General features: G+C 38.7%; 1 protein-coding gene across 1 annotated transcript in view; it reads left to right on the top strand.

Annotated features, from left to right (window-relative positions):
- The window catches only part of adam19a (ADAM metallopeptidase domain 19a), a gene marked incomplete in the record, with an annotated part of 346,817 nt that overhangs the window by 224,921 nt on the left and 110,702 nt on the right, over positions 1-11,194 (top strand). Inside the window, 1 exon segment of the mRNA XM_014003343.1 lies at positions 9,169-9,352. Within this exon segment, the coding sequence (XP_013858797.1) occupies positions 9,169-9,352 (184 nt within the window).

The raw sequence follows: 11,194 nt of genomic DNA, 5'->3' as shown, positions 1-11,194 counted from the left end.
TATATATATATACTGTATATGAGGCCTTTTGAGACAGTGAGTAGTGTGGAGAGACAGTGAGAGAGAAGCAGAGGAACATAGACAGTGCAGGTTGTTCTCTGTGTTTCCTGTTGTTGCAATAAAACTCAGCTGATCATCTCACGGAGTACCTTCATTCTTGGACCACGTATTTCTGTCTTTGTTAAATAAATATTGCCATAACAGTTACCACTGATCTAGGACATGAAAAATAAAAATAAAAAAAACAAGGTAAATGGACTTCTGTTATGTAGCTGAAGACATGGAGCAGATTTAAACTGCTTGATTCGAGATTAGTGTCTTTATGGATCACCCCACCCCCACCCCACCTCACTGATGTTAAAAGTCAGATGTAATGAGACACTGACATTCAGACTGGGGTCACTTTAAAACCATCAAACCTATCTGATTCAGTACCACATACTGAAAAAAATCGGGGTTGCATTTGAAAACATTAGATTTGCCACATTCAGACTGTCAGGAAAAAAACAATACAGGTTGCATTTGCCTGCAGTGTGAACATAGTCTATAACTCTGGTATAAAATGCGGTGGGGGACATGCATTCCTTCAAGAACTGATGGGCTTGTAGTTATTCATTTTAATTTTCTTCGTAGGCTGCATAGTAATACATCAGTCCCCTTACACCAAGAAGCATGTGATGAAGCTTTGTTAGTGAGGAGTTAGCTGTTATGTCTGTGTTAAAAACAGGCTTTTGCTGTCTCTTTCTCTCTTAATTTTATTGATTTAAAAATTGTGTTTATTTTGCACAAAACAATAAATTATATTGCTTAGCAATGACTCACTGAGGTCATTAAGACCAGGATTATACCAAAAGACTAAAACAATGAGGGTGGTTCAGTACTGCTAWCATCGGTAGAGTCTGAGTGGAGAACAGCAGATACATCAAGTGATTGTTCTGTGTGGGCTGAAAGTTCAAAAGCTTGTTTAAAAAAATTAATAAACCTTTTCATTGTGTTAAAGAACAAAACCTTTATTTTCCTTTGATAGAAGGTGGTTCAGTGCCGGCATGTCTTTCTGTCCTGCTCTGGGAGGGTAGCCAAATGGTTCTTGGTGACAGCAGTTTTGATGGGAACACAGCAGACATGGGCATGAATGGAGCTCTGGAAGCTGGCAGAATATAAATGCTTCTTTTGAATGACCAGTCACTCACACAGCTGTGCAAATGGAAGCTGACCACCACAAGTTTGCTGCTGGAACAGACAACAGAAAATAGTTTCACCAATCAAATAAACAGGAGCAAGCAATGGAAAGTAACCCAAATTCATTCTCATGATAGGAAGCTTGAAAAAAATAACAGATAAAACTCTGAAGTTAGGTCATTTACATTTGCAGAGTTTTCCTGAGATCAGGCTGTGGTGTGGACATTGAATTATGTATTTGGTGTTGTTTACTCCAAAATACCTTGATAAACAGAAGAGCTCATGATTGGCTTAATACCTGCAGGGTTCTCCGGTCCTGTGACTGAAAAACAAGCCCAGTTAAAGACTAACATTCCTCTTTGGCATTGTGTGAACACACATCTGCTTCAGCTATGAGCAGCAAACTCACAAAACCACTCACTTTTATAGATGAACTCACTCTGGTGAGCATTTGCTTGCACCTTGGCCTAATGTTATTAGAAGTCAACATAATATGTTGTATTCTTGTTGTACTGCTAACTGTTTTTTTCTGTCTGAATAAGAAAACAAGCTATTTTCAGTGGCTAGATGACAGATTTCATGTTTCAAATGCGCAGTGAGACACGTAAGTCTCACTTCTCACCAGCAGCGTAATGGTTAATCATGGATTATGTAAAGAGATAAAACTCACGATCACTAAAATGCCAGCTGCTGTCATTAAGTAGAAAGGAGGAAGGTYGCAAATTATAGCAGGGCGGTTGAATGCTTAAAAAGCATTCAATTAAAAGTATAAGCTTGTTGCACCACTGAATATGTTTCCAAGTTATATCTAAAATGATCAGAAGAAGTAAATCTGTATAATATCCTTCCTCCTTGTGCGACTTTTGTCACGGAGGGTACACAGAGAGCAAGGTGTGGTGTGGTGTGGAGAGACTGAGCAGGGCTTGGTGTGTGTGTGTGTAAAGTGTGTGAGACAAATTGTAATGGAGTGGACCAACTGAATGCTTAATTTGAAAAGCAAAAATGTGTAAGGTAAAGGAAGGGCTGAATCAGCCACAGCTGACCTGCAGAGAGAGAGAGAGAGAGAGAGAGAGAGAGAGAGAGAAAAGGGGTGATGAGAAGGTGTGTGTGTGTGCGCGCGCATCATTTTGTCACCTGCTGGGGACAATTTTTATCTACTGGTACACACAGCTTTGTAAGAACCCAATGTTTATTATGGGGACAAAAGCCCGGTCTCTTTACCTGCACAATGGAGACTGGTGAAACTGGTTACATAGATTTTTGACAATAAAGTACACTTGACTTAACTTGACTTGAGAATGAACCAGTCTGGAAGCTGGAGTGGGTCAGGGTGTGACGCACCTTGTTTGGATTTAAAGAGATAACGTTAAAATGAGTTGATCTGAGACYCACCTTGTGGAGTTACAARAATGAGGAATTCAGACTAAAGCATTGCAGTTCCACTTTAAATAGACCCCAACTGAATMATTTAAATGTGAAAAAMGATTTAAGAACATCATATGTCTTCTTTAATATCTGTTCAAACTGCTTTATTACATGTTTTGGTGTTTCCTTCTGCCACCTAACTGTGGCGGCCATTTTGAATTGAGTTAACTTCAAAGCTCAGTGATTTGTAGTTGTACATCCAGAGATTATTTACTTAAAGTTATCTGTCCAGTTGTTTAAAGGAAACTTTGCTCAAAGACAGACATAGTGAATTATGGATGCAGACACWGATAAAAAATAAATCATTGCCTTTTAGCAGCAGACAATATGTGATTTTAATATCTGCCTGGAATTACTTATCATGTTAGTACTGCACGCATTTTCAGGTCATGTTGAGGGCATTTTTGCACTGAAGCAACCTTATTAATTATAACCTTACAATTCTTGACCCATTACTTCTCCAGTGTCTTAATAAAATCTCATCTAACGCAAACATCAGCACATGCAGCCCAGTGAGGAACGTTAACCTTCATGATGCACCAGATGTAGGTTCAACCTGGATCCCAACAAACACTTCTGTTTTTATTGTTTTCACTTCTGCTACCTTTTTCTTGTCAGCAGAATTCATTTCATAACTATGTTATGTATTACTTGTGGATAAAATATGTTTTTTTACAGGAAATTGTTTTACAGCCTTGAAAATACAAATTGTCTGAAAAAAAAAGAAATGTACCGTGTTGTCTAAGAGCATGGTTCAGAGTCCAGGTGTTGTACGCTCACATGGTCAGGCAGTGTGAATGAACATAAGAGCCTGTACAAGCCTTTTCACTAAAAAAAGGGATTTCTTTTGAGCCCATTGTGTCTGCTATGGAGTAAACAGCAGCTCTGGCAGAATGTTCACAGGCAAGGTGAAATGGTTTTTAAACAGCAAAGCCAGTGTGAGACATTCTGTTTGAAGGTCAGTACAGACAGTTATTTACGTTGGTCCCTATCTTTCAGTTTCCTAACTAATTCCTAGCTAGATGAAATTTGATGATTTCTTATCTGAATTGGCAACAAGCTAGTTCTGTTTACAATGTGCCAGTTTGATAACTTTGTAATTATGGGTCTGGAATGATGTCAAGAGAAATTCCAGTTTATATTTAAAAAGGAGAATTCTTAAACTTTTAAATGACACCAAACATTGTATGAAGAGATTTCTCAGTGCTACAGAAACCAGCAGAGAAAGATGGTATTCAGTGTTTCCCCTAGGATTTTGGTCTTGGGAGGGCTAATTGTTTTATACAAACATAAATTTACATAACTCACCTTCAATTATAGTAATAAATTTTCATATATGTGAATTTTTAATTGCCTAACTAAATACTAAAGTTAAAGACTCCTTGTGATAATTATCAATAACAATTTATCATAGTAAATTATTATTGATAATACAGTAAATGATCAGAACTMTGTGCAGCAGATGATCTGAGTCCAGAGTTCTCAGTTTGAAACCTTCTGGAGCTCTTCTGTGTGACTCTAGGTGTGACAGAGTGTGGCTGGTTGATTGTCTCTTTTATGTCCCTGATGAAAACTGGAGACCTGTCCAGGTGTCTCTGGTGAACTGGAGACCTGTCCAGGTGTCCCCTGCCTTCACCCACAGACAGTTAGGACAGACTCCAGTCCCACCCTGACCCTGATTAGGAACAAGGAGGACAGGAGTATTTTTCTTCATAACATGAAACAGACATTTAATTATAAAACAAGATTTATTTTATGTTAATCTGCAGTTTAGTGGATTTTGTAAATATATTTTAATTTTGTAAATGAACACGTTTGTAGTGTTTTATTCAAAATGAACCTGCTTCTTTTTACTTCTGTAACATGTTTTAAAGAAACTATTATCAGTAAAAACCTCAAATCATGTCCTTTCTAATAATCATCAGAACTCTAGTAGAACCCAACTCTTGTAGATATAAAAGAAAACAGTTAAAAAATGCAACTGTCAAAAAGCTTGCTCTCAATCACTGAAAATAATTTATTTACCACATTTTAAAGACAGATTATAATCTGGGCCCTAAAGGTTAATACTCCTGAAAGGGACTGTCTGACCTGCGGTGTGTGAGCGCTTCACCRGTCACATTTTCGTTTTAAGAAAGAAAAAGTAGCTTGCAAAGCTGTTGCATCCGTGCTACGTGATACAAAAAAGTGGAGCTTTCATTGCGTGTCTAATCTCACACACACACACGTCTTTCTATCTTTGTAAGGACCACACACACAGCACTCAGCCCCGCTCTGCCTCGTCCTTTTTTCCCACCAAGTTTGGCGAGTGGTGGATGTGGAGGGGCACAAAAATAGCTATCGACTTGATCTGGCAATATTTAAGTAAAAATGACTACATGCCACGAAATTCTTGGAGGGGCGGGCCCTTGAATAATGGTAGGGGAAACGCTGGTAATATTCAGATAATTAAATTAAATTAAATTAAATTAAATTAAATTAATTAAAAGACTAATCTGTTAAAAAAACTTTGATTTAGAGGAAGATTAGGGTGATTTAATTCTGTTTTAGCTACTTGGATTTCTAGATGGTGTCTTCATGGARAATTTTTTTCATGCAACTCTCAATTATGGCAAAAATCAACATTTTCATTGTTTTGCACTGCATATCCACTCATTCCAACTCATTTGTCAGCTTGGGTCACATATTTTATAATTAATTACCTGCTCTTTGAATTTAGTTCAGGTCCAAACAGCTTTTAAAACTGCTGTTATTGTTGTTKTCATCTCTGAGTAACTACAGGCCCATCTTAAAGCTTCGTTTTTATTGTTACAATTTGTCATGGTCTGTGTCTTTTCTACCTTAGTTTTCCTGTGTTTTCCTGTGTGTCTGTCCTGCTGTCATGCCTCTAGCCCCGCCCACACTCACCTGTTTCCTCTTGTGTCTCCTCCYGGTGTTTCTTGTTGTCTCTCATTGGTTTCCCTTTTGGTGTCTTGTCCTCAGTCTGTGTCTGATCATTGTGCTGTCAACCCCAGCCAGTGTGCTGTTCTCCCATGTGCAATGTGTTCTTGCTCTCCTGAAAAATTTATTTGTAAGTACCTTTTGAGCTGCCCTGCCAGACTTTTTGTTTAATAAATCTTTTGCACTCTGGATTTTTTTGCCTGCACCCTGGGTCAATATCTCTCTCACCTCACAGAAGGATCAAACCACAGTGCCCAGCCTGCAGGCAGTTTTTTTCTGGTCTGCCTCTTGTTGAGGAGGGTGGTGGAGCTCTGTCACCTGGGTTCTTCACCGCCGGTTCTCCCTCCCCTACCTCTGAGGAGCCAGTTCCATTTTTGCCACCATGGGAGGAATAGGGGACACATCCCCTGATCGGGGGATCTCTAATGATCCTCCGGTGGTCCCTCACCCCCACAACGAAACAGCTCCTCTGCCYGCAGATCAAGGGCGTTCTGGTTGGACGCCTCAATCTTTTGTTCCTGCCTGGCCACCAGAGGGTCCTCGCCTATGTCGGGAGGGTTTTGACTGAGCGATTTGGTACCCACTCTTCCACCTATCCTATTCTTAAGCTGCCGCTTCCTGTTCCTGAGTCTCCTGAGTTGGCGGTTCCTGAGTCTCCTGAGTTGGCTGTTCCTGAGTCTCCTGAGTTGGCTGTTCCTGAGTCTCCTGAGTTGGCTGTTCCTGAGTCTCCTGAGTTGGCGGTTCCTGAGTCACCTCAGTGGGCGGCAATTCCCAAGTTTCCTAAGTCGTGCCGTCTCCTCTGCATCGCCTGGGTTGGCTGCCGTCGCCTCTTGGTCGGCTGCTGTTGTATAAATTTCAGTCTGCTTTTCGTAGAGCTCAAACAGGGTCTGCTCTCCTCTGAGCCTCTAATGACATTACTGTGCAGGGACGCAGTAGAATCTGCAGTTCTAATGACCCTACATTTAAGTTCAGCTTATGACTCGAGTGCTGCTGAGGTGCTGGACAGGCATGTRTGCTACAGCTCTGGCCTGGTTTGTTTCTTTTTATCTTTTAGAAATATTTCTGTTGCCAAATCCAATTTTCAAATTTTCTCAGTTACTCTTAAACACGGTGTTCCACAGGGTTGTGTTCTCAGCCCTTTTTTATTTGTGCTTCATTTGCTCCCTTTATACAAGTGCTTCCCGAACMTTTTCTGCCGGGCCCCCTTTTGGGTTCTAAAAAATGTCCACGCTAGTTGTCTGATAATTTTCTCCAGATAATTTGATCCTTAAGATTGTTGGAAACCTAAGTTTACTTTCTACTTACAGTAAACCCACCATTAAACTTCTGATAGGAATCTTTCACTTGATCATTTGTCTAAATTGATGTTTTTGTCTATTTTTTTAGTTAAGAAACATCAGTAAACTGAGTTTTAATTATTGTTAATGGTTTTGTTTCTGCAGCTGCTACAAATTGCAGCTTCTAACTTCTGACAAAAACCTTAAACTGTTCTTTTATTACGCCTTTGCTCCTCTGTCTGCGTTGGCTTCCTATGCAACACAGAACTCAGGTCAAAGTTCCAGGGKCTTCTGTGTGAAAGAGTGCACAGCTTCATGCTAAAGGTTTGCGTATACTCAGTCTAAAATTTAGAATAATCAAACCTTGCACACTCATGTTTCTGTGCACCTTTCTTTCCCATCTCAATGTATGTGAAACACATAAAACTCCTCCCCTGACACACATTGATTTAAATTTACAAATAGATGTAAACATGTCCTGCACATGTGGGTTTCTTTTCTGTACAATCAAAACTTGTRTAGAAGTAAGAAAATAAGGGATTTCATGTAGTCTGAGTCAGAAATGATTTTAAAGAATGTAGTGAAGCATGAAAAAGTATTTGGAACACCATCCTCTGGCATTTGTGCCAAACGCAAAGAAGAGTGATGGTGTGTATGAKGCTGCTGCTGTCAGAGCAGAGCACGGAATAAAAAGGTTAAAACGATCACACAGAAAGGTGGGAGGAAAGAGAAGGGCGGCTGTCCATCACCTCTCTCATAATGTTTGACACCACTTACTGTACATAAACTACCTGAAATAAAGTGCAGCAGAAGTGCAAATRTGCCTGCGGTACACTTCTAAAACTGAGACATTTGAACTTTATGCATATGTTTATTAAGATAATTAATGTAAGCACAGAGGCACTCTGGGGTTTGGTAAAACTCACGGAAGACTGTAAAATGCCCGACCTGTAAGCCAGCTCTCTCTGAAATGCTCTAGTTCCAAGGACCTCCAATGTGTTGATGACACATTGGCAATGCATAGTTCCTCCTAATTCCCCTTTGTGTAATACTTGACCCATTTGTGCTCAGAGGTCCAAAAAAATGACCCTGAGTCATTCATTTTAATTTAATCAATTTGTGCATCTTAAAATCAGTAACTGCACAACAGTCAAATGGTCAAGGGTCCTCCCTTGTATTGTATTTTAACCATGACTAGGTTCATCAAAGTGTTGTACTGTTTGGTTCTTACACACCTGCATACAATGCTGTGTCAATCATGTCAGTATTCATTAAGTTACAAAACCAATGAGGACTTTGGCAGCAAAGCATTTTGACCAGTGACACTGAGGACCCAAAGATCAGATTGTCAACTTGCACTGTAGATTGACTGCACCACTACTTCATTTGTTGTAGATGGAGTCTGGAGTCTAAGAAGGCCATCAGACATGAGGCCTGAGAAGCAATCACTGTTAAGTATAGGACAATGGTGTGGATTTATGGCCACAATTGTGGAAAACAATATTGCTTATGGCTTTAGAAAACAGATTGAATTAGTAGACAGAAAGCAGCAGCTGTGGAAGAAAAACTGAAAGCTGACTGCAGCGTACACTGGACATGGACCATCAGATTGTCACTTTCTGATACGCCTGTTCAGAGTCACTACCACTTGCTGATGGCATAAAGCAATTTCCTACACCTTCCCTTGCCTGGTCTTAGATTATAAGTGTTCCTTTGGCCCTTGATTTGATTAATTCAAATATTTTTAAGTTATGAGAACTTTTAGATTGAAATTATCCACTATGAGATGAATCATCCCTTCAAGAAGTTTACACCCCTTCAGGTATCACAGATTCTATTTATGTAAGCAGATGACAKTGGCATGCCTTATCAGTTAGTCCTAGTTGTCTGTTAGTAAAAAATCTCCTGAACCATCAAATAGATTATAGCAAATCTTTTGGAAAGTAGTATAATTATTGGTTGTAAATCTACAACTATTTATTTGATTCAAACAAAATTAAGATGACAACCTGATATGAGCCAACACAAAAATGGCTAAAARTGTTCTATTAGCAGAGATCCATCTTGTGATAATTCATTTGAATGAGTATATCTTTATTTTCAAGGTTTCTTTCTCTTCAGTGAATACTGTGCATTTAATTTTAATTTTAAGTTTGCATAACTTTAAAAATAACAGACAATGTTTTGTAAAGGATAATGTTGCATGTAGCGTTGTTTGACATCCAACTGTTTTTCTAATTTCTGGACTTTCAGGATGGAACTGAGTCAGTCTTTGTTCCACTTTCACTTTTCCTCCTGGCATGTCTCTCATTCTTTGTTTTGTTTCCTCACATTTCCTGTCATACAGGGGTCTGATATCACTGAATTCTAGTGACACCTTCTACCTGGAGCCAATTAACGGTGTGAGTTCTTCTCACCACTCACTGCTGAGTGCCGAGGAGCTGCCAATTAAAGGTGGAAACTGTGGCCACGACCATCACGCCACACAAGTCAACCACTTCTCAAACCTGCTCAGACCATTTCACTCAAGGGTGAGTCTTTTTCTGACTGTGTCAGACCCTGAAAGCTGGCGTCATAAAAAAAATCTATTGTCATCATGCTTTCACAGAGTCAACCATCACTTCTGTATGTCAGTCTTGTGTGATATAAAAGTGACTTTTACATGATAGGACACGTGCTGGTATTACAGTTTACTTAAAAGTAAATAAAAAATGTTAAAGGTAAGTGATTAGTTAGTTTTATAGTTTTGTTTCTGGTGGACACATCATCTGGTTTTATCACAGCACCATGCTTACTGCAGACTGAGCCTTTAGAGCCAACAAAGCTGGAATCATAGGATCCATTCATAGGAGACATTCAAGTTACTCAGCTTTCAATGCCTGTTTTCTTACAATTTAATAAATACTGTGAAAAATACGGTAGGTATTTTAACTGTAAGACTATTCGAATCAGGCTATTCCCTAACCGAAAATGAAGTCTGGTCTTTTCCATGTCCTAAAATGAGGTAAATATAACCTCAGATAAAGAACAACACAGACCGTACCACACTGTAAGAAAATTTAGTGTTCGTTAACTGAAATTGTGACGAGATCACATAAATGTTGAATCTGATTAAAATTGTGAAGAGAATGGACCATACAACCCCAGATCTGGTTCTGAGCGTAGATTTATTGCTTACAGCTGAAGCAAGCAAAGCTGCACTGCCCGAAACCGGAAGTTCCMGTCTATAAATATATGGTTCTTCAGTGCCTGGTACCCCCACCACAGGCCTACGGCTGAATCACAGACACTCTGAACAGCAATGCTCTCCTAATGTTTTTTTAACGGTTTATTATGTGTTGTCATGATGTTTCACGCATGTATCTAAAACTATTTTAATCAAGACATAACAATAGTCAAACAATAGATTATAAGAATCAATACTTAAAAAGAAAAACTATGAATATGGTGTGGTGCTTCTAAAATCAGTTTCTAAATAACTAAATAAATTTCTTCAACACCATGGTATTCTTTAACAAAAAAACCAAGCCAAAATGAAGAAAACCTTTTAGAACAAACTAGATCCACTTAAACTGTTTCCATTAAGAAATCAGTAGATAAGTAGCTTGTAGTTGCTTCTTTTTCTATATTAATGATAACAATAGGCAATAATATGAGGGTTTTGCAGTATTCTGATTACAGCTGTAAGAGGTGTTATTTTGAAATGTTGGTATTTAAAAACATAAAAGTAAAAGTTGTCATGCTTGTACATAATAAATCAATTACAAAGTTMAAAGATAAAAATGCAGCAGCAGCTTCTACAGTCAGCTTACTGTAAGGTAAATTTTATTTATATAGCACTTTTCAGCATCAAGGTGATACAAGGTGCTTTACGTGATTTAACAAATGATATAAACAAGTAAAAAGAGAGAAAGAAAAGACAGGCAGTACATCATAACACAGATAGGCAGTATATATAAAATTCAGTGTAATCTAAGACATCATAACATGCTTTCTGTTTATTAACCTCTGGGTTTAGTTTCTAAGTACTAATCATTGATGCCTGTCTAACTGGTTTAAGTGTAACTAAGTAATAAGATAACAAACTGCATAAAAGTAATGACTGTGTAATGTGCTAACATTTGCTTTATACGTCCCAGAAGGCAATCACATTTCAGCACAAACAAACAAACAAACATACAACATACAACATACAAACATAGAATAAAATAAGGAAGACCTGTGCAACAGAGCAGGGGTGGGGGTGGGGGACACAAAATCACGTTTGCCGGTGGAGAAGGTGTATTGCAAGGGATGAGTGGTATTTGTGAAGTGTGTGTGTATGTGTGTGTGTGTGTGTGTGTGTGTGTGTGTGTGTGTGTGTGTGTGTGTGT

Source organism: Austrofundulus limnaeus, unplaced genomic scaffold (assembly GCF_001266775.1).
Source record: "Austrofundulus limnaeus strain Quisiro unplaced genomic scaffold, Austrofundulus_limnaeus-1.0 Scaffold18, whole genome shotgun sequence".
Lineage (NCBI taxonomy): Eukaryota > Metazoa > Chordata > Actinopteri > Cyprinodontiformes > Rivulidae > Austrofundulus > Austrofundulus limnaeus.
The sequence above is the reverse complement of the archived record's forward strand: the minus strand, read 5'-3'. Positions and strand labels throughout refer to the sequence as shown.